At 57.1% G+C, this 22005-nt stretch overlaps 7 protein-coding genes across 8 annotated transcripts; 2 read left to right on the top strand and 5 right to left on the bottom strand.

Moving 5' to 3' along the window:
• Window positions 1–2285: 2285 nt before the first annotated feature.
• JDV02_005627 (uncharacterized protein) lies at window positions 2286–4322 on the top strand (the record flags this gene model as incomplete). The annotated part of the gene is made up of 3 exons (XM_047986941.1): window positions 2286–2648; window positions 2697–3642; window positions 3703–4322. 3 exons carry the CDS (start codon window positions 2286–2288, stop codon window positions 4320–4322), a joined length of 1929 nt encoding a protein of 642 aa, XP_047842925.1.
• Window positions 4323–4851: 529 nt separating this feature from the next.
• On the bottom strand, window positions 4852–6831 carry JDV02_005626 (uncharacterized protein). 2 transcript variants are annotated; one of them, XM_047986940.1, is made up of 3 exons: window positions 6659–6831; window positions 6327–6510; window positions 4852–6171 (listed from the first exon to the last, which is right to left on the bottom strand). In XM_047986940.1, the coding sequence occupies exon 3, from the start codon at window positions 5968–5970 to the stop codon at window positions 4930–4932; it is 1041 nt and encodes a 346-aa protein (XP_047842924.1). In that variant the 5' UTR covers window positions 5971–6171; window positions 6327–6510; window positions 6659–6831; the 3' UTR covers window positions 4852–4929. The 2 variants fall into 2 exon arrangements, with proteins under 2 accessions (XP_047842924.1, XP_047842923.1); XM_047986939.1 differs by having other exon boundaries at window positions 6327–6831.
• A 1223-nt stretch (window positions 6832–8054) lies between these two features.
• On the top strand, window positions 8055–9361 carry JDV02_005625 (uncharacterized protein; the record flags this gene model as incomplete). The annotated part of the gene is made up of 1 exon (XM_047986938.1): window positions 8055–9361. The coding sequence occupies exon 1, from the start codon at window positions 8303–8305 to the stop codon at window positions 9359–9361; it is 1059 nt and encodes a 352-aa protein (XP_047842922.1). The 5' UTR covers window positions 8055–8302.
• A 174-nt stretch (window positions 9362–9535) lies between these two features.
• Window positions 9536–10591, bottom strand: JDV02_005624 (uncharacterized protein; the record flags this gene model as incomplete). The annotated part of the gene is made up of 1 exon (XM_047986937.1): window positions 9536–10591. One exon carries the CDS (start codon window positions 10589–10591, stop codon window positions 9536–9538), a length of 1056 nt encoding a protein of 351 aa, XP_047842921.1.
• Window positions 10592–11115: 524 nt separating this feature from the next.
• JDV02_005623 (uncharacterized protein) lies at window positions 11116–12490 on the bottom strand (the record flags this gene model as incomplete). Its single annotated transcript, XM_047986936.1, has 4 exons — window positions 11116–11313; window positions 11395–11907; window positions 11970–12155; window positions 12209–12490. The coding sequence occupies 4 exons, from the start codon at window positions 12488–12490 to the stop codon at window positions 11116–11118; spliced, it is 1179 nt and encodes a 392-aa protein (XP_047842920.1).
• A 1040-nt stretch (window positions 12491–13530) lies between these two features.
• Window positions 13531–15878, bottom strand: JDV02_005622 (uncharacterized protein; the record flags this gene model as incomplete). Its single annotated transcript, XM_047986935.1, has 4 exons — window positions 13531–13872; window positions 13950–14241; window positions 14300–14720; window positions 14783–15878. 4 exons carry the CDS (start codon window positions 15876–15878, stop codon window positions 13531–13533), a joined length of 2151 nt encoding a protein of 716 aa, XP_047842919.1.
• Window positions 15879–16348: 470 nt separating this feature from the next.
• Window positions 16349–18092, bottom strand: JDV02_005621 (uncharacterized protein; the record flags this gene model as incomplete). Its single annotated transcript, XM_047986934.1, has 2 exons — window positions 16349–16911; window positions 16976–18092. 2 exons carry the CDS (start codon window positions 18090–18092, stop codon window positions 16349–16351), a joined length of 1680 nt encoding a protein of 559 aa, XP_047842918.1.
• Between the last annotated feature and the right edge of the window lie 3913 nt (window positions 18093–22005).

Here is a 22005-nt window from a genome sequence, read left to right as displayed (position 1 = left end):
CACTTATTTCAGTTGCGTATATAGGAACAGGCCATTGCAGGCCACGGGACGTTAGTATAAGAAAGCCTCGATATGGTTAGACCCATACTCAGTAATCATAACGCGCGATTGGCCAGAGCGAGGGGGCTACTCGCGCACTTGCGCCGGGGTCCCTTGTCGGCGATTGCGTATGAGTAAACACAGAGGATCGAATCTCGCCTCGGATTCCATGGGTGTGGGCCCGGACTCAAGAGTCTGCTTGTCCGGGATTCATGCCAGGAGGCTCGAGGTCGTCTGCGATTTGTAGATTGAGAGACAAACATAACGACTAGGGCTTTACGAACCGCTTTGTCCGAGTTAATCCGCGTTTATTAACCTTATTGACAGACTCTTCGGCAATCATGCAAGCCCCAGGCGCTTAGCGCTATCTTATCTAGACTGTAACCTATCTAGAGTATTTTAGTCTAGATGTCTGGAGGCATTGTATTCCAGCGTCATGCAAGGTCCGCCAACACGAGCGGCACATATTCGTCTAAGTGGGCGTCGCGTCTCCGCCTAGAGGAGCTTTGGCAGGGCTGCTCCAATTCCCGTATTATTCAGACGACGCTAACGAGATGATCATACTCGACTAAGGGAGTTGTTCCTCGACCCCCATGTTTCAATAGAAAGTCCCTATTTCGTAGCTTCGACTATGGCGGATACCTACCCTCCCCCCCATTTTAGCTATCTATTCGACTAATAGCGTCTCGGTCCGTCGCTACTGCCCTCATTATTTACTGTCCCTATTATTGTAGGCGCGATAGCATCACTATATTGAGGTTACCCTCACTCGCGCGGGGGGGGGTTTTCACTTGATCGGATAGGCGTCGCCGCCTTATAACCTAGCCTTATAAGGACTGCGAGGGCTACGAGGACTACGAGGACTGCTTGCTATGCCTTGAAAAGTCTAGTGGATTGAAAATTGCGCGTAGTATATGTATTGCGGCGCGGCGCGTTATATTGATTTTATAAGACGTGGGCCGGCTTGCGCCGTCCGCATTGGCCGCTGTTAAGGTTCGAAATTAGGGGGGTATAGGACATAAGAGTTACCTAACTATTTAGCCATATTTTAGGGACTTTCTATTAAAACATAGGGGTCGAGGAATAAGTCCCTTAATAAAAGGGGTCTATAAGCAGCATCCTTTTGCCAAGACCATCCTTCCCTATTCCTTGCTCTTTTAGGTAAGTAGTATATACTGTACATACTATATATAGTAGAGATAATTGCGGAATTTCTCGCTAATATTTGGATGCACCGTAAAATGGCTTAAATTCGTCTTATTCTGGATTCGGCGGCAGCTGTGGCATATGAGTAATCCGTATTAGTCGTCTAATAAGTATATATACTCAGGTGCTTACATAGACTAGAAATACATAACCAGGCAGTATGGCTTATACACAGAACCGACGCACACATACATACCCGCATATATACATTCCCAGGAACTACAAATCAGAACTGTCCGGGGTCCGGCCAGCAATGACGACTCGTAATACGTCGGTGGAAACATGGAGCTACACGGGTGTCCGCTGCGTCACCATCGCAACGGCCGTCGTTCTCGTCCAGCTTTGAGTTTGACACAGTACTATAACCCGGTAATTACCATGTTTTACTATGATGCATGATCCTATAAACCTACTCGACTGTACCTGGGTTACATTAAATTTGAATGACTAACATGCTCTTATATGTGCTTCTCGTCTAGAATCCGACACGGTCTAGAATCCGACGCGGGAGGCTCCTAGTGGAATATTCTAGTCTTTCTCAAGCGGTATGTACATCCCAGTGAGCTTACCGCTCTAAGCATCAACGAGGAACGTATGAACAAGGTCATTCTAGTTTGGCGTTCGTGCGTCTATCGGAAAGTGTGGGTCGGCTGGGAAGGGGCCTGAATCACAAATCCTGTATTGGCTTTCGAGAGCGCCAAAGGATGCCATGAGGGCCGGAGCTAACGTAAGAGCTACTTTCCTGATCGCTCCATACCTATGGAATGCCGGGCTAATCCTTGCTCCGGCTTGTGTATGATACATTATATACTGTAGAGAGGAGAGGGTTGGTACTGTAACTCGAAACGCGGGCAGCAACCTCCCGGAACCTGCCGCGCCTCTCAGACTCCAGGCATAGATAGAGGCCCTAGTTGAGTGGGCCTGTCTGCTTGAATCCCATTTGAGCTTCTTAGGATATAAAATGCGATCCCCTCGTCGCCAACATGACGGCTTCTTCTTCCTCGGCAAGGCCTCTCTTTCGAAGCTATACATTCTCCGCCATGAAGTCTTTCCTTCTTCTCAGCCTCATAGGACTCGCTATTAGCGTGCAAGCCCACCCTCGGAGTCAGGAACCCAATGAGTCGTCTCCCTCTAAGCGTGGTATCGACCTTGAAAAGTTCCGCCTTCCTCAGGTCTCCGAGTATACGTCCTCGTCGAGTGTTAAGACTGATAGCTCAGTTGCCTCCATCAATAAGCGCGGCGACTATCTTGAAACCGCCAAGGAGCTGGTGAAGACTATTGCTTCCGGTGCTGAATACCGCCTGGTCAATGACCACTACGTCAGCTCTGACGGCATTGCCTTCGTACACTTCAAGCAGACCCTATACGGCATTGACATTGATAATGCCGACTTTAACGTTAACGTAAGTTACTAGGACTATGCATATAAATTCAAGCCTAACAACTTCTAGGTTAAGGACGGCAAGATTCTCTCATATGGCAATAGCTTTTTCAAGGGCGACGCGCCTAAAGAGAATCTTAATAAGGATGACTTCTCTGACCCCGTGGCTGCCCTCAAGGGCGCCATCAATACACTCGATTTAGGAATACCGATCCAAAACGGAAAGGCCGAGGCTAAAGATGACAAGAAGCACGAGTTTACTATTAAGGGCATTAAGGGCGCCTTTAGTGACCCTAACGCCAAGCTCGTCTACTTTCAGCAACAGAATAAAAAGCTATTTTTAGCCTGGAGAGTCGAGATCGTTATCAAGGATTACTGGCTCCTAACCTACGTTGATGCGTTTAACACCAAGACTGTATACGGTGTTGTTAACTACGTGGACGATTTAGCCACATACAAGGTCTACCCTTGGAACGTAAACAATCCAGCCGAGGGCCAGCGAAGCTCTCTTAAGGACCCTTGGAACCTAGCAGCATCGCCTTTTACGTGGAATGGTGCGGGCAAAGAATTTTTTACGACGACTATGGGCAATAACGCCGTTGCGCACGCGAACCCTTCTGGTGGTAATGATATCACGAATCTCTACAGACCTACTAGCCCTAGTAGAATGTTTGTATACGAATACTCGCCTTTGGAATCCAATAACGAAGCCTACCGAGATGCGTCTATCACACAGCTCTTCTATACTGTCAACAAGTACCACGATCTACTATATATCCTTGGCTTCGACGAGAAGGCCGGTAACTTCCAGCTTAATAACAACGGCAAGGGTGGCCTCGACAAAGACTTCGTTATGCTCGATGCTCAAGACGGGTCGAGCACTAAGAATGCCTATTTTATCGCGCCCCCTGACGGCGAGATGGCCCGCATGGGGATACAAATGTGGACTAATTCCATGCCGGCGCGCGACGGCTCGTTTGATACTGATATCGTGCTCCACGAGTACACTCATGGCCGTAAGTGCAATATTCAAGGTTTCTGTATTTAATAACGCACGGGACTGACTTTTCTCGTAGTGTCTAGCCGGTTGACTGGCGGCCCTAGTAACGCTGGCTGCCTTGACGGTCTCGAGTCTAGCGGCCTGAACGAAGGCTGGTCCGACTTTATGGCTATAGCGGTCCGAATTAAGGCTACTGATAATCGCCATAAGGACTATACTATTGCCTCGTGGGCCGCTAATAAGCCTCGAGGCATCCGCGGCTACCCCTACTCTACTAGCAATGTTACCAACCCATTTTTATACTCCGACATTAACAAACGGAAAGAGAGTCACTATATAGGAACCATCTGGGCAACTATCTTATATGAGGTTATCTGGAACCTTATTGAGAAGCATGGCATTACCGATAAGGACTTCCCTGAGTTCGACTCTGCCGGCGTTCCTAAGGATGGCCGCTACCTTGCTATGAAGCTCATTATGACCGGCATGGCCATCCAGCCTTGCAACCCAGGCATGGTCGCCGGGCGCGACGCCATTATTGATGCAGATAAGGCTCTTACTCAAGGGGCCAACCAGTGCGCGCTATGGCAGGCATTTGCGAAGCGTGGTCTCGGCGACGGCGCAAAGTTTGCCGGGGGGTTATTTCGCACGCCTCGGCCTGTCGATAGTTTCAATGTTCCTAAGGGCGTTTGCTAAACGCGCGAGGAGCCCGGGTTCTCTAGATTTCTTCATTGATATTCCCTGCCCCTTAAAGGCTACCCGCGGGATGAAGGATAACTACGAGCAAGGCGGAGGTTTGGGTGGAGAGGCGCAAGACATGGGCCCTGATCCACGACCCTGATTTTATAATGCAAGGATATAATTCTTGTATAAAATCTAGCCTATTCCCGATTTATAAGGCGATTTGCACATAATCGAGAGGACGTAGACTCGCAACTATATAAATAGACAACCCGTATGTAGTAGCTATTGGTTCCGTCTTCGCGTCTCACAAGGCAGCAACCCCTCAAGACCAGACCGCGACGTCAGTTGGAGACCCTCGGAGCAGGAGACAGAAAAGCCTGTCATCTGCTCAGATCACCTTCAATCAGGAGGAGCGCATAAGCCCAAATGAGAAGATGAGTCGGTCGACGACCAGCCGGCTGCAATACACGGTAGGCGCGCAGTCCCGGGCCACGATTCACGAATAGGGACTGTGCTAAGAGGGCACAAAGACTATAACATAGCGTGACGGGCGCATTGCTGCAAGCGAGGGTTGGTTTGAAGTGAAGTATCATGTACAATGCCCTCCTAGCGAAAGAATCTACTCCAGCCCCTCCAGCATCTTGGGGATAAGGACGTCGTCGTACTTCCAGAGGACCGTCTGGATGTGGGCGCTCCACGCCGCGCCCGTCCACCACGTCGACCGCCGGCCTTGTATCTCGTACAGCCTCTTATAGAAGCCGGCCTGGATGTCCTCGCGCGAGACGCGCGCGTACATGGGCCCGTGGGCCGAAAACGCCTTCCAGGTAATGTTCCGGTCCGTCTCGCCGGGGACCAGGTCCCCCGCATCCAGGAGCGTCTCGTAGCTCTGCTGCACGAGCTGCTTGGCGTTGTCGTCCCTCACCGCGTGGTTGCCCATGACGCCGACGCGGAAGTAGTGCCCCGTGCCGAGGTAGTCGAAGCGTGCGTTGAAGGGGACCTCGGGGTAGGAGAGGTAGTTGTTGGGCGCGGCGTTGGCCGGCAGATTGACGTAGGACTTGTTGACGGCGAGGGCCTTGCTGTCGATGACGCCGGCGAATCGAGACGTGTAGCGAAACTTGTTGAACAGGTTAAGCTCGTCTTCGTCTAGGTCCAACGGTTGGATGTTCCGCCCCCGGGAGGGCTCGATGGCCACGAGGAGGCGTTTCGCGATGATGGTCGTGTTGATCTTGGTATTGGCGTCCTGAACGGTGACCCGTACCTTTGAGTCGGTGCGGTGCGAGTCGACGATGGTGCTCGAGTAGTGGACGTCCGAGCCGAGGAGCCTGGCCGCCGCGTCGTAGAGATCCTGGTTCCGACCCGACGCCGGCTCGAAGGAGCGGCCCCGACCGACCACGACGCGCGCGTTGGGCCCGCCAAACGCCTGCAGGACGTACATGGTGATCTCGTTCGTGATGTTGCCGAGCCCGAGCCCGCTGATGGAGTATATGCGGGGCACGGCGTTCTCGATGCCGTGCTTGGTGACGAACTCGCCAAAGGGGAGCAGCAGGTCGCCGGGGATCTCGTCCGGGTCGGGAAAGTCAAAGTAGCCCGGCTGCAGGAGGCGCTCCCACGGCTCGATGACCTGCAGGAACTTGTTCATGGCCGCGAGCTGATCGGCCATTGGCGGTAGGGTGAAGTTGAGCACCTTGCCCGTCTCGAAGTCTATGTACGTGGAGTTGAGGCGCTCGGCCGCGAAGGGCCTGCGCGCGACGCCGAGGCGGTCGAAGAAGCCGGTGGCGTTGCCGACGTCGAGGAAGGCCTGGACGCCGAATTCGATGTTGCCGCCCGTCTCGGGGTCGGTGAAGGAGTCGACATGGCCGCCCTGTGCGCGTCTCTGCGGTGAGTTTCTTTTTCTTTTCTTTACCATGGGGAAAAACATGAAAGCAAGGACCCAGCCATCTCGAGCACGGAGCGAGAGAGAGAGTGTGTGTGTGTGTCAAGGCCGGGCGAGGAGCGAAGGGGGGAGCAAATACGTACAAGAATCTCGCGCTTCTCGATGAGGGCAATGGACTTGCCAAAGTCTTCGCGAAGGCGGACAGCAGCGTATACACCTGACGCGCCGCCGCCGACGATGACAATGTCCTTGTGCACGACGTTGGGCGGGCTGCATGGAGAGCCCGCGGCGGTGGTGGCGAGGGCGAGCGCGCTCCCGACGATGAAGCTTGGCAGCAGCATCGCGAGTTAGTTGTTGACTTTTGTCGCAAAAGGGATAAGGCTGTCACTAGACCGGCGCGTATCCAGTTCAAGAGGGCCGGAAAATATATATATTATAAAAGACACGCAGGGAGCGAAGGGGGTAAAGAGCGTACGGGGAGTTGGTTTTACGTAGTAAAGAGCGTATGGGGAGTTGGCTTTAACGTAGGAACAGGAAGAGGAGGCTACCGGCTCGCCATAGATATCAGGGCGGCCACACCACACCATACGACAATCCGGGCGTCGCGCAGCGCCCGCCGGCGTTGATAAACGCTCCCGTGTCATGTCGTGCCACCGTGGGTTTGTTTTGCCAACTGAGACATATATACGCGCAAAATGCCCTGTGGCACCAAGTTATCGTGGCGAGGCGTGACTTGCCGGGACGCAGTCTCACCCCGCGCGCGCGAGCCTGCGCACTCAGAAGCAAGTGCTAAGTTAGTTACTGCTACGTACGTACATACACAAGTGCCGTATTAGGACTGAGTTGCTTCGTATTCCATGCCGGCCGGTCCCGTAAAATAAATATGAAGTGGCTCTGCATGTTATTAGCGCCAATTATGCGAGTCAGCCCAGGCACTAAATTCTGCTGGCATCGCGCAATTGCTAGCCTCGCTTTGGGGGGGTATAAATGGACGGCGATAAGAGACAATGGTGATGCTCCGGCTTGGCAGCACAAGCTGAGCGCCGGGGGGCTTCTCAGCCTGGCTGCGTGAGGGGCATCAGGTCCGAATGGCGACATACAGTACGGAAGTACAACGTAGTAGTTTTGACAAAGGCAAATGGCTATCGGATGGAGTGCAAATGGCGGCTTTAAGCGATTAGCTCGTTCGGCTTGTAGGACGCGGGCACGGGCACGGGAACTCACCGGAGGACGGCTCGAGGGCCACGGAGACTTAATCAGGGCCCATGTCTTCTCACACGACGGCAGCAGGTGGTGGACATGGGGCCCGGGAGCGCTTATGAGACTACTAAGTTACATGCAAACCGTCTTTGTATAAGTGCGAAAGCCCCTCCCTTATTAGCTGGACTACTAACTTATGGTCTGTGTGTGTCCCTGCGTCTCCAGTCCCGCCCCTTGCTTCGCAAACTTATTAGTTAGACTCGGCATACACGCTACTAACTACTACGCTGGGGGACATTGAGATCAACCCCGCGTGTCGTCTATTGGCTGCCAGGCATCGAGAGGCAGGCGGGCATCTCACCATAGCTGCTTCAGGTATATCGAACGCGGTTCGCGGCCCGCCTCCAATCTCGTATTCAAGGACAACCACTCGCAGTACGTACGCACGACCCTGATCCGTGCTCCTACTTGACCATTACCAGGGCCATCAAGCTAAAGTATCAGCCTCCTCGGCAGCCATCCCGAACCAGGCCACGCCGCGCCAACGAGCCGCCCCGAGATATATGGGGGCCAGACCGCCTCCTACGTAGATTCGCTAGCGACCAGCATCTGCCTCTATAGACCACATCAACGGATAAATCCGCGATGAATCTCCGCATATAGCTTCGATGAGTTGCTCCATGGACAATCTTCGTATACTCAAATAGATTCCTCATATCGAAAGGGTCTACAGGGATCTATATAAGTAGACTTGCCGTTCCTGACTAGGTCCCCCTGGCTCGTGCGCTCACCGATCCTCGGACCAACGACAAGACATGCGGGGTTCTCCTTAACCTCACCATCTCCGTGCTGTCCCAACTCACGCGCTTCCAACCGGCTTCTCCATCCCCACGAGGACCATGAAGTCGCGGCAGCGCTCATGCAAATCATGGGTCGCGCTCTCCTGAGACCATTTGAATCAGCATGGACGACGGTCCGTCGTGCCCAAGTTCACACCACCGCCACCACCACGTGGAGGAGGCTGTACGCGGGCACCCCGGCTCTGGGAGTACATGCGCCGCGACGATGCATGTCGACTGAGACAATCCCCCTCGCGGAGCAACAACAAAAGCGCCCCGCCGCCGGGGGTGGTGACGGCGACGTCCTCTGCTCCGTCGACGCCGCCCCGCCAGGAGGGGAGGGCACCGTCGCGACCGTCACGCTCTCGAACCCGCGGCGGCTCAACAGCCTGAGTGGGGAGCTCATCGCTAAGCTGACCTCGACGCTGCGCTCGCTGGCTGACGAGCCCGACGTGCGCTGCGTCGTCATCCAGGGAGCTGCTCCTGCTGCGGCAGACCCCGTCAAGGAGGAGGAGGAGGGGAAGAAGAAGAAGAATCCGCCCCCATCCTTCACCACGGGCGCCAACATTTTCGAAATGGCCCGCCTCCAGTCCTACGACGACGCCAAGGCCTTCATTACCGCGCTGCACCGCGCGTGCCAGGCCGTGCGCCACCTCCCCGTCCCCTCCATCGCGCGCATCCACGGCCTCTGCCTCGGCGGGGGGCTCGAGCTCGCCGCCGCCTGCGACTTCCGCTACGCGACGCGCGCCTCGACGTTTGGCATGCCCGAGGCGCGGTACGGCGTCCCGTCGGTCGTCGAGGCGCGGCTGCTGGCCAACATCGTGGGCTGGCAGCGGGCCAAGGAGATGGTGTACTTTGCGCGGATCTACGGCGCGCCCGAGATGGAGCGCTGGGGGCTCGTGGACGGGTGCTGCGCGACGGTGGAGGAGCTGGACGGGGTGGTCGCGGGGGCGGTGGCGGGGATAACGGCGTTGGGGCCCGGGGCGGTGAGGGAGCAGAAGCGCCTGGTGAGGATATGGGAGGAGAGCGATCTGGGGACGGGGATTGAGGCCGGGGTGGATTCGTTTGCGCGCATGTTTAGCGATGGCGGGGAGGAGCCTGCGCGCTACATGAAGGCGTTTACGGAGAGGAAGAAATAATAACTCTGTATAGGCGATATCATACTCGTCTCAAGATACATGCTATCCGTCACCTGTGTCGGACTCTACATGCAAAGTCTTCTGCCTGGCGTAGATGAAGCCATATCTCGCAGCAGAGCCTTGGACGGGCGAGCTAAAATGCAAGCCCGTCCACGTCGACATGATACCCTAACCCTAACCCAGGACCTTGCTGCCAGAGAAGAGGTTCGCCTGCCTGTGGCTCGACGTCCTGGCAGCCACCCCAAACAGCAGCTGATGATACTCGCCCTTTTTGTAGCGCACGCCCAACCCCTGCGGCAGCGCATCGTACAGCCCCGAGCCAAGCTTATTAACCTGCGCACCCACGGGGCCCTGCGTCGTCCTGCCCGTCCGGATATCCACGTTGACAATCTCCGCGTTGGTGTCGGCAAAGGTGCTCGCCGAGTCGCCCGTCAGGACGTACAGGTTCTGCGCCAGCACGGCCCACCCGCGGACCGTCTTGGACTTGGCGGTGTTGAGCGCGCGGGAGGCGAACTGGACGTCGTATTTCGGCGCGGAAAAGTCTTTCTTGGAGGCGCGGACGGGGTCGTATGCCGTGATGCGCGTCTGGTTGCCGAGGCGGTAGCGCACTACGAGGCTGTCGGTCGCGGGGTCGTAGGTCGACGAGTAGTCGTCCGCGCCGCCCCCCGCGACGGGCGAAGCCTTGACCAGTCCCGTGGACGGGTTGTAGAGCCTGATACGGGGTAGCCAGAGGAATCCCGCGAGGGCCGTTGCGCGGCCTGTGGTCGGGTCCGGGTCGACGTCGAACCACAGGCGCGTGTCGTTGCCCTCGGGCACGGCGGCGAAGGAGACGTTGCCCGGGCCGAAGCCGTAGAGGTACATCTCCTCGTACGACGAAGACGACGAGCCCGCGGGTTTCGACAGGTCGAAGCCGATGAGGCAGTTGTACCCCAGCGAGGGCAGCTCCGTGTTGGGCACGGAGAAGAAGAGCCGCCGGTTCGTCGCGTCAAAGGCGAAGGTGTAGGGGCCGAGCTTTTCGTACAGCGTGCTGGGGATGGTGAAGGCGTCAAAGGGCTGGGAGAGGTCGATGCTCGCATCAGACACGATGGCCTTGACTTGTTGTGCGTGCTCGACTGCGCTGCTGCTGCCAAACCAGCCGTACTTGCTAATCTTGTGAGTCTGCGCGGCGGCGGCGGCGGCGGGGAGGAGGCCGAGAGGTAACGCTCCAACGAGGACTGTCTTTAGATTCATCCTGATGGGTTATTATAAGTGAGGGACTGTGAAAGTTGTAGCGCAGATGGGTAATGACTGTGAGGTGCTGGAGTGCACGTGAAGCGAGTGGACGAACGACCCGAAATCAAGAAGGACGAAGGAGACGGAGCGAGTTTTCGACAACGAACGACAAGAAACACTATTCTATTCAACGAGGGAAGAAGACGAGTTCTTTTTCATCTTGCGGCTACTGGGGGGACCGCCCCAAAGTCCATGATGACGGTTGGATGTTGCGCCGCGTTGACAGCTTTTCATCCCGGCCCCCCTGCGCGAGGGCGCTTACCTGCGTGGAGTCTAGCGGTCACTTCTACGCGATGACGACGGGTATCCTGCCTAGACGCTCGTACCAGTCTTGGTTCTTTTGGGCATGCAATGCGGGTATTGCGCTTGTTGTTGCGGTATTCATTGCTTCGCTGAGACGCAATGAAGCAGTGGTATTTATCAGCTCCCATCTCACGCCCCCTACGCGACCACCACCACGAAACCCCTTCTCCCTCGCCTCACTAAGTCGCCGCTGGATAGCCGTTGAATACAAGCAAGTTCGGCGTACCCTCTCCCTGGACTTCCTTTAGTATGTCCTTCCTGGCAAGCGCCTTGATGCGATCGCACGCCGCCCCGCCGGTGATACCCTCAAAGGCGCCGAGGTATGCCGCCAGGCCGACAACGTGCGGCGCCGACATGGACGTCCCGTCTAGGTATTGCTGTTCCTCTCTCGTTAGCATACACGTCGATCATGGGGCCCTGCCATATACATGAGGCAAGTGGTTGCGCGAAAGACGAACCCATTGGCCGTCGGGCCAGGTTGACTGAATGTCCAGGCCCGGCGCAAAGACGTCCACGGCAGCGCCGTAGTTGGACCAGGGGGTGGCATAGTCATCATTGTCGCTCGCCCCCACAGTGCAGACGCTCGGTTCGGAGGCCGGCGAGTAGGACGACGCGTAGGTGGCATCGTTGCCGGCCGCCACGCCGACGAACGCGCCGGCCTTGACCAGGGAGGCGGCCGCCTGGTTCATGGCGACCGAGTACCCTCCCCTGAAGCTCATGTTGACGACGACGCCTTTTGAGCACTTGCCGCAGGTGATGAACTTGGCCACCCAGTCTATGGCCTCCATGATGCCCGTGTTGTTTCCGTTTCCCTCGTTGTCCAGGACCTTGACTCCGTAGATCTTGGTCTTCTTGGCCACCCCAAACGTCTTGCTGCCAATGATGCCGCTGACGTGGGTTCCGTGGCCTTTGCCGTCTGTGTCTTGGCCGGGGACGTACGACTTGAGCATCTTGGCGCGGCCCTCAAAGTCCTGCGGGTATATGAGCATGGCGAGGGAAGATGGGTGCCATTTGATAGACGGGACAGACATACCGGATGCTCGGCAAATACGCCCGTGTCGAGAACAAAGGCGCAAGTACCCTCGCCGGCGGATGAGTCATACTCGTAGTTCCTAATATGTGGTTTCAAGTGGGAGAGCCGTGAGATTCCCCATGTCGCTGGGGACTGGGTTATATACTCCGTTATGCTTGACACGGCATCCTGCTCGATGAAGTCAACCTGGTCTACCATGTGAGCATCATGACACCATGCCTTCAGCCAAAAGAACCTACGTTTGGGTCGTTGCGAAGTTGCGCAACAGTCGCTGCGTCCAGATGCGCCGCGAACCCTTTGAACACGTTGTTGTAGTGGCGGGTAGCTCTTGCTTGGGCAGCTACGAGGGCGTCGCTGGCGGCAGCGGCAGCAGGGTCTTCTTTGAACTTGACAATGTACTGATTGGGAACCAATGTGGCCCCTCGTGGGACGATTAGAGGAGCCGGTGAGTCCCGCTTCGAGGCCGGCGCTGCGAAAGCTGCGGGGAGCGGCAAGGCGAGGGCGATGGTGGACAGCCGCATGGTCAAGGACGGAAAGCTGCGTCGACTACTGACAAGAGCGAGCCCAGTAATGCCACTACCTGTCTGAGAGCAGCCGCGAGGGTTCCCGTTGGTCCTTATAAGGACAGCGAGAGTAGAGGGTCTGTTGCATTAACCCATCCCACGATGCGTGCTGCGCACGGCATGCATCAGCGGCTTTCGTAACACCTTCCGCCAAGGAACATTTCCGCAAACCATTCCCAATTGGCCACGCGGTGGTCGTGAGGGATGTTGAACGACAACGAGATCCGAGCCGTCTCACGCGGGCTTCGTTGTACCTTGTACATTTCCTGCGCCCGCAAGGCACTTACTCATCCTAACGCAGAGCACTTGTGCGGAGGTGGTACTCAGTCAGCCTGCAAGTCGTCGAGGACTCGGGGACCCTTGCGTCAAGAGTAGCGGCCAACGAGGGGTCTGTGGCATGACGAGCCCAGTCGTGGCAGATCAGTAAGCCGTGTCTTGCGCCTCACTCAAGCAACGGCCCCTCGCAACAGCGTACTTTGGGTTGCATGGGGCCAGCCCACGTGGCTTTCCGATTTTGTTTGAAGGCAATGTTGAACTCTGGGTTTAATCGGCCATGCATTCTGCAGGCACGACGCATGCCAGAGGGCTGGCTGTCTTAGCTGGCGGATGGTGAACTCGCCTTTGGTGTGAGCCTCATGTCAAGGCTTGAAACAAACAAAGGTATGGTGGGGAGCCGTTTGTAGATCCGGAAACGCGATCCGAGGCAGACCCAGTGCATCTTGACCAGACCGCCATCTGTGCGTGCGAAGACGCCGGGGGTTTGCGCCACAGATACGTGGCCCGAGCTCAGGGTCCCAGACCAGAGAAAGTGAGGGGGCGGGGGCAAGAGTGCCGTCTTTCAACATTGAACCGGTTGCTGAGCGCTTTGCATCGCTTTAGAGAATTCCAAGCCGACGTCTAGCAACCATGGTGTGCCATGGCGCTGGGCAGGAGTTGGCGGAGGGACAGCACGCGCGAGTCGCACCGCAGGCAGGCAGGCAGGCAGGCAGGCAGGCAGGCTACTCATTCGTCAAGTCTGCGCGCAGCCACTCAAACGTGTCAAACAGCTCAAAGTTAAAGTCGAGCTGCATCTCGTCGAGGGCCTCGGGCGGCCAACTGCTGGATCCCGTCGTGTTGAGCGTGTGGTCGAGCACGTGCTGGATGACGGCGCTGCAGTTGGCGCAGAGGCTCCCGTTGGCGGCGGACGGGCCAATCCAGTCCAGGAAGCCGATAAGCAGACTCAGATTCTGGATGATGCTCGAGCGCGTGATCTTGGCGTTGCGAGGATGCGCGCCGTTGAAGGACGGGTTGAGCAGTTCCATGCACAGGATGCCGCCCGCGGGCGTGGCGTAGGCCATGACCTGTCTGCTGTCAGTCGTCGTCGTCCGTCGCCGGCCGGGGTTCAAGGGGATCGAATGCAAGGTAGCTGGATACTCACAAGCCAGGCAAAATCCGGCCGTGCCAGGGCGAAGCGATCTTTGTTTGTCCAAAACAGCAGCGTCAACGAGACCATTTCGAAGCTCGTCAGGAGCAAGTCACCCTGGTCTAGGCCACCTCGCCTGAGCAGCAGCCGGTCCGCCACAAAGAGGTTCTGCAAGTGTTCGAGTTGAATCAGGAGCTTGGCGTACACCCTACCAGGGCTCGATGAGCGAGCGTCAAGCTCACCGGGCTGGTAGATGAGGGAGGGTGGAAACTCTGCCATTGTCTGGATTTGCCGCTCCTTGATGGCCCTGTCTTTGTTGTCAGCAAGCCCATGGGTCAAACGGCGATGCGGGGAGGGCCACCCACAGCATCTTATCAAAGGGTGTTTGCCTCCAGCGTCCCAGAGCAATCTCGACGAGCTCATCGCGAATCAGAGCAATCATGAGTCGCGCTCGGAGGCTGGTCGATGCGTACAGCCCACCCTCTGTGTTCCAGCCCCGCTCGTCGAGGGCCTCCGAGGCACGGGCTATGGCTTCGTCGCCGGCGAGCAAAATTTGGTCTTGAAGATCCAGCGGCAGCGGTGTGGACGCATAACGGTGGCCGATGAGCGGCGGCCGCCCGGTGAAGAGGACAACGACCTTGTCCATGATGAAGACGTGGGCGGCGATGCGTCGCCTGGACTCGGAGCTCAGTGACGGGCGGTAGTCGGGCGTCTCGGTTTCGTCGTGAAGGCCTAAAAATGTCATGAGGGAGACGGACTCTGCGAGGCATCTCCAAGTAGACGCGCCTTTCCCGCTGGTGAGTCAGTACGGGTCTTCTTACTCGAATGTCTTTTCTGCGTCAACGTACTTGCGTCGCCGGTCAGGATCGACTCCGACACGGTCCGCCTGATGCATAGCTGCAAGAGTATGCTGTTGCCGTCGGAGAAGCGGCGAGTGAGATCGACACAGAGCCCGAGGCACACCTGGGCAACCTCGGGCCAATGCCTGGTTAGTCCACAGGTGAACTGCTCGATGTCATGATCTGAGTCGCTCAGGGTCGAGCCGCCCAGCTCCCTGAAGGTGAAGAGCAAGCCCAGAGACTCCCACCGCAAGTTCGGGCCGGTGAACTGGCCTATCCATTGGTCCGGGTCCGGCTCGTTGTCGTTGAAGGGCCGCGCGGTGTTTCGGCTCAGGAACAGAGCCATGTCCTCGAGCTGGGCGTTGGTCCGGGCGGTACCGAGGTGCGCGCCGAAGCGTTCGTACAGACCTGCGAGGACGCGCTGGGCGGCCACGCGCGCCCAGCCATCGTAGGGATGCGGCGACATGCGCAGGGCGATGTGGCCCTTGGGCGGGCAGGGAATGCTCCGCAGGACGACCAAGCACATCTCCCGCACGGGCGAGGACAGCACCTGCGACGGGTCGCGGAAGTGCGCCTGGGCGGCATCGCCATGGCCAGGGATGCAGGGCCGGAAGCCCTGTAGCAGCGACAGGGTGTTTTTGGTCTCTTCGTACACGGCCGAGTGACTAAGGATGCCGAGGAAGCCAGGGCCGGGCGCGGGCGGCGCAGAAGAGGGAGGGCCTGAAGCCTGTTCGTCCGAGCTGGGCGATGGCGTCATCACGTCTGATGGGACACGGTCCTGGACGCCATTTGGGAAGGCGGCGGCGTCTGGGAGGAGCGAGACGTGAAGCGATGCAGTGACAGGTCGTGCCTCTGCCGCGGGCGTGCTCGGTGAGCCCTGCTGGCCCTCGTTGCGGCGGCGGGCGGAGCTCATGGGCCACGGTCGGACCGGCCGCGAGCTGGAAATGGTATATGTACACTCGTCGTCGCGGCCGGTGGCGCGGCAGCGGTTGCATACGGGCTGGGTATGGTCGCAGGCGACCTTGCGGCCGCGGCATTGATCGCATGCCTGCGGGCGGCCGTTGCGCCGCCGCAGAAGCGGGGCGGCGGCGACGGAGGAGCTCATGACGGGATGACGGGGCGGTCCATGGGCACGACGCGGGCGTGGGTGGGTGGGTGGATGGATGGATGTGATGGAAGGGCGACTCGATGGTAAGGCGTCGGAGCGTGAATGATGGATGGGATGAGATGGCAGTGATAAGTTGAACTAGAGAGAGCCCTGGTGTCGGCGTCGTCGGCGCCACTGAAGGAGTCATGCTGCCGCGGCCCCAGACGTTGTACCTTAGTAGCCGCTACGGAGGATCAACAGCCCGGGATTACCAGTGGAGCGCGGGCCGCTATAGTACCGCCGGCGGCCATCAACTCAACCCCTACCTTATAGCGATGGCCCTCCGGCAGACGGTCGGGGCATCGGAGAACGGCGGAGCTATGGAACGGATCCAGTGCTCAATGCTCTGGCGGGTAACACCCACTGTTGCCGGAGCTCTGGAGGTCTACAGCGGAGAGCCATGCCCGGAGGCTTCCAAGGTTCCATTATTAGTGCTGCCGCCGCCACCCCCCCTCCATCCACCGCTGCAGAATGCGCCAGCTCCCCTCCCTCACATCCCCCGGCACTGTATGGCCCGCCCCGTCCACGCCCACAAACACCAGCCGCCCATCGTCGGTCCCCTTCCAGAAGCCCGTCGTCGCGCCGCCCAGCTCGTCCTCTGGAAGCGCCCTCCAGCGCGCGATGCGGTAGTCGGCCTGCCCGCCCCAGCGCACCAGGTGGTCGTAGACGAACCGCTGGCCCGGCGTGTTGACGATGTAGTCGTCGTTGCCGTTGAGCACCAGCACGCGAATGTCTCCGAGGCTGCCGCCGCCGCCGCTGCCGCCGACGTGCTTCTTCTCGTGCGCGTCCAGCACCGCCGCGAGCTCGCGCGTCGTCGTCTTGAGCGGGTCGCGCCCGCGGACGTACGCGTTGTTGAGCGCGAGGTTGACGCCGCTGTAGGCGACCGATGCGGGGATGCCGAGCGCCGCCTTGATGTGCGCCTGGTTGAGGTATCGCGTGAAGTTTCCCTTGCCTGGGTAGCAGAGCGGTAGGCTCGAGCAGGGCTGGTGGACTGCTCATCATCACGGGTCAGTGCGCGGACACATATGACGAACAAGACAATGTCAAGCACTCACTGTTGAAAGGGCTGCGCTGTCCCGTGTTGATGAGCTCGCGGTAGAAGATGTCAATCTCGTCCATGTACTGCTGGTCCAGGGCGACACACTCGTGCCCGTCTTGGCTCAGATCGCAGGATAATCCCAGTCGCTCGACCTCGGGGAGCGCATGGCGGATCTTGTCACACGCCGTCGAGTTGAGGATGGCCGGGCTGCTGCTGCCAGAGTCGGAGCATAGGAGCTCGTACGTGCCGATGGCGTTGCCCGTCCAGTCCAGCAGAGCGTCGACGAGGATGAGCGACGTGATGTTGCCCCAGAACGCCGACTTGGAGTCGCACGCGCGCGAATCGAGGATGTGCATCAAGTATACCGGACCGTAGTGACCCCCGTAGGACTCGGTCGCGATGTGAATCGGGAGATGCGCCTTGTCGCGGAATATCTCGCCAAAGAAGATGTTGAGGAAGGTCTGGAACCCCGGCGCGCCGTCGAGATCGGCCGCGGGCATGGGCGCTCCCTCGGCCAGAGACGCAAAGCCCACGCCCGCCGGCTGGTCGAGGAAGAGCAGCGAGGCGTTGCGGTTCCACGCCCACGGGTTGGCGCTCGGCTCCGTCGCATCGAGGTCGAAGATGCAGGGGCCCAGCTCGTTGAAGAGCCCAAACATGGACGACCCGCCGGGCCCGCCGTTCATCCAGACGATGACGGGGTCGTTGGCCGGGTCGTTGCGGCTCTCGAAGAACCAGAAGAAGAGGCGGTGCGCGTCGGTGACGTCGACGGTGCCGGTCCATTGCGACTCTCCGTACGTCGGGCACGTCTTGTTATCCTGCGCCTTGAGTGTGTACTGGCCCGTCTTGAACGGCGGCACGGGGATGTTGTCATCGCCGCCCGTAGGTTGTTGAAGCGTATGTTGGTGCTTGCTGCTGGCACGGTCGTCGACGGCCAGCTCGTCTTTGGGCTGAGGGGCATCATGACTCCTCGCGTTCCAGATGAGCTGCGCCGAGGCCTGCGCGGCGAGCGCAGTGGCGATCAAGGTCGGCAGCAACATGTTGAGGTGCTCGGTCAGCAAGGCCGCCCTTTGAATCTCTGTGATAGGGATGAGGACGTAAATTAGTCTCTGGCAGGACAGGCCGCCGACAGACATTGGCTTATAAGGACGCGGACGCGGGTACCGGGCCTGGCCCAAGTGCCGCATGAGATGATTCGGCTGGCGATGGTGCTCTCAACCAACGCGAACAGTCGTTTTGCCTTCCACAATGGGGTTGGGTTTCTGCCATCGATCGTCGCGCGCGCAACCGTGCAACCGCCAACGGCTCATCAACTAACTAGTAGTGTTAGTTATTCATGACTCTCTCGCCGGTCACTGCATGGATGGGCGCAAGCCAGCGCCGTCCAAGTCCCGCCACCAACACGCTTTGTAATTTCCAACAACAAGCCACTGTTGCGCTACCGATTCCGCACCGGGCTCTGGCGGTAACTAAATGCGCTGTCCAGGGCGGGGATATTTATGAAGGCCAAAGTAGTGATATTGACAACCAGCGCCAGCGCGCCTACAGCGCAGACGAACCTCAACAGACCCATTTACTACGGCTAGAAGGCTTCACGAATACGTTAGGTCAAAAGGGCCTTGTACTACCGATGGCTCGGTGCCACAATTTGAGTGGCTCACAGATGGACACGGGCAAGAGAATCTGAGTTCTCATACCATTCCTAACCCTAACGCCTCGTGCCAGGGGGCACAGCGCGGGGCAGCTCTTTGTCGGTGGTAAGGTCACGGCAACGGTTGGACCGGCACTATCGGCCGAGGAGACAAATATCGCCATTCGGGAGGGACCCTTCGAACGGTGCGTATTGTCGGATTGGTTGTCGTTAGACACGAGCAAGAGATCGCTAGCCCGTCTTGCGACGCTAGCAAATCCTGCCGCGACTCCGTAGTCCGTCCGTGGCGGGACCACCTTTCAATGAGGCGTAGGTGCACCCGACCCAGGTTAGGCCGGGTTCTGTTGATACGAGTCGCTCATAAACCGTGTTATGCGACCGACCTACATCATGTCGCTATGATGTTTATATAGTTGAGTCGCTGCAGTCAACCCAGGAGCAAAAGAACAGCACCAATATCATTTACTTCACTCGCTCGTCGGGCCGTGGACAAAAATGCCATCGCAAAGGTTGATTCGATGGTAACCTCACCCCGTCTTGCCTCCCTTCTTCTATTTGCCTATTTGCGGCGCGGCCAACGTTAACCCTCTGTAGGAAAGTGCTCGTTGTTGGAGACCGGTTTTGCGGGAAAACAAGTTTTCTGAGTGCCTTTGCCTTGGGTTATTTTCCAAAGGTTTGGGGTTCTGAACAATAGTTGTGCAGCGTCATTCAGCTAATACGCCTGGAAACAGTATCATGTAAGCAGCAGATAATGACAACTCCATGCTGCGGCCACGAGTCGAGTACTAGACTGATGACCTCGGCCACAGCCACCAAACATTTTCGACAACTATGTGATCGATCATTATCACGAGGACGAAGCCGTTCAACTCTCGCTAAGCGAGATTCAACATTCGATGGAGGAAGGATACGTCCGGGCACTGTCAGGCTCAAGAAACGTGATAATCATTCTTGCATTCTCTGTTGGCGACCCTGATACCTTAGAGAACTCTCTTGCAAAGGTACGTATCATGATAGTCACCAGGCGTTGCTCAAGCGGCACTGATAATGCGATAGTGGAAGGCAGATTTGGCCAATCTTGACCCATGCATCCCGACTATTCTCCTTGGGCTGAAGAAAGACGTTCGGACGCTCGCAGAGGCTACTGGTCGGCTTACGGAAAGGCCCACGGACTACGTAGATTCCGAAGAAGGGTTGATGGCTGCAAAAAGCATTGGAGCGGATCTATATCTCGAATGCTCTGGCGAAAGCGGTGAAGGCATTCAGGAGGTCTTCGATCATGTAGCGAAGTTAGCTGCCCCAGAGCGTCTAGCAAGCCGCCAATTTAGGCGTAGAAGGAGGGTTAGGGAAGTGCTGAGATGGCTCATGTGTAGTGAGCATAGACAATCAATCTGAGGGGAGGCCATTCGTTGGCGACAGTGTATTTTCTTGCGGTCAACCGAGCGCCTGATCTATGCTGTTGCAAAAATTGACGACGCCCATTGAACGTGGCCTTCAAGAGGTTCTCTCTCTACGCAACATTTTCGGGGAAGACGTAAAAGCGAGGGAGTGGAAGTATCGACCAACATGGAGTTCAATTCTTCCTTGGAGCGCTGTATTTTTAGGATACCTCCTCAGGGCATACTAAGCGATGAAGACCACGGACATGATTGAGACATAATTTATTCAGGTGGTTTTATATTATAATACACATTGGATCTCCGCACGTCTTTCTAGTGTTGGAATGTTCAATGGAACCTTGAGCGGGGTGTCGAATGCTGCGAGCAACTTCCTGGTGCCAGGATCACGGTTGATTTGGTCGATAGCTCCAGCATGGCCGCTTTGCTCTCGAAGCAGACAGCCTCGTATTCACCAGACCGAGAAAACTCGCTAGTAAGGCTGCTGTGAACGGTAGGAGGAGTGCTTCGCACCGAGTCGAACCGACCACCGCACTGCCCGTTTCGCTTTGATGTTTTCATGCCGCTCGGTCCGCGTAGAGCGGCGTCTGAGACCACGAGTGAACTGGTTTCGGAAGATACTTCAACTCCGTAGGGACCTCGGAGTGCTAGCATTCACCGGCTCTGCGAATGCCGGGCCCCGTATAGAGATAGTGCGGAGGAGGCTGAATCGCAAAGCGCAGTCGGGATAGTGGGGAAGTTTCTTATATAGCTGCCTCCTATTTCGCCACTAGCGACACTGACAGCCGCGTCCGCGCCTCATCACGGACCGTCTCCAAGTAGCATCGCCGCGCTACGAACTGCGACGACCCGCTCAGTCAGTCCGTATAAGATGGGGATATTAGACCCGTCGCCAGCCGATGACGTATGCATCGCCGGGGACCTCGAAGAGCCGTACTAGGTCGCGTCGTCGGAGCGTTGTCAAACCAATGAGCCGAGATCTAGGCAGCGCTATGTAAAAGCATATCCCTTCGGCCCTTGCCGTAATATGGTGCAGGTGTGGTGCTTGCTGTGATCCTGCAAAGCGAGAGCCTTATTCGATTAGTACGGCTGCTTTGGGTGACACATCGCCTCAGGATCCGGCTATTCGTGGTGTCATGGTTATCTTTCAATGTGGTGCGTCCCCTACGGCGTTTGCATAACTCAGGTCCAGTGACTGACGTATCATAGATCGCTCAAACTACCGTAGCTCTAATAGGTATTGCCTATAACATCGACGACACTCCCGACATTCTGGTCAGAATCGGTATCTCGCAGGTCTCATTTTCGGTAGCAATAGGGCAGCTTGTACAGGCTGCCCTATTCAGCGACGAGCTGTCCATGGCCCGTGATAAGGTGTTTGACAATATACACCATCTACCGCCTCCGCCAGAATCTAACAATGCATCAAGAACGGTCACAGACCCAGAGAGACCAGTCGCGACCCCGGTCCCCAGTCTTTCGAGGCAGTCCTTCCGAGTTGCTGCCTCGTTCAACGGAGAAATTATTTATTCGCTCCCGAGGCAACTTATACTTTCGGCGCAGTCTGGGGTCAAGCATCCCGAGCCCGTACGGCTCTGCCGGCCTTCTTCCCTACTACAGCACTATGGACTTTCAGCCAGCGCCCCCTGTTTCCCTGCTGAGCAACACATGCCGTCTTCTTCAGACTCGCTGAATGTGGCCAGATATCGTTCAGCGGCGCGACCTTGTACCCCTGCAAGGCGAATGTTGGCAATCAATACACCAGCCTCGGGACGCGGCCTATTGAGAGTCGTCGTTCCCTGCGTGCTGCTTTCATTCTGCCTCGCATTGATGGTAGCAACGGCCTGTTACCTACGCGGCATTTGACGGATACATTGGTGGTAACCGCAACTACAATATATTATTTCCTAATGGGTAAAATACGGATATTGATTATTAGTTATATTATCGTCGGTTACATTATAATTATATAACTTTTTTCAGGCGGCTCGCACAAACCCT

The sequence above is a fragment of the Purpureocillium takamizusanense genome, chromosome 5, assembly GCF_022605165.1.
Source record: "Purpureocillium takamizusanense chromosome 5, complete sequence".
NCBI lineage: Eukaryota > Fungi > Ascomycota > Sordariomycetes > Hypocreales > Ophiocordycipitaceae > Purpureocillium > Purpureocillium takamizusanense.
Note: the sequence above shows the minus strand (reverse complement) of the source record. Positions and strands in the feature narration are given on the sequence as shown.

Bases quoted from the DNA above. Each gene is read 5' to 3' on its own strand.
- JDV02_005626 (XM_047986939.1), bottom strand. From the start codon at position 6,524: ATGCTGCTGCCAAGCTTCATCGTCGGGAGCGCGCTCGCCCTCGCCACC. The intron at 6,172-6,326 runs GTACGTATTTGC...AGACGCGCACAG, and splicing joins TCGAGAAGCGCGAGATTCTT to GGCGGCCATGTCGACTCCTT.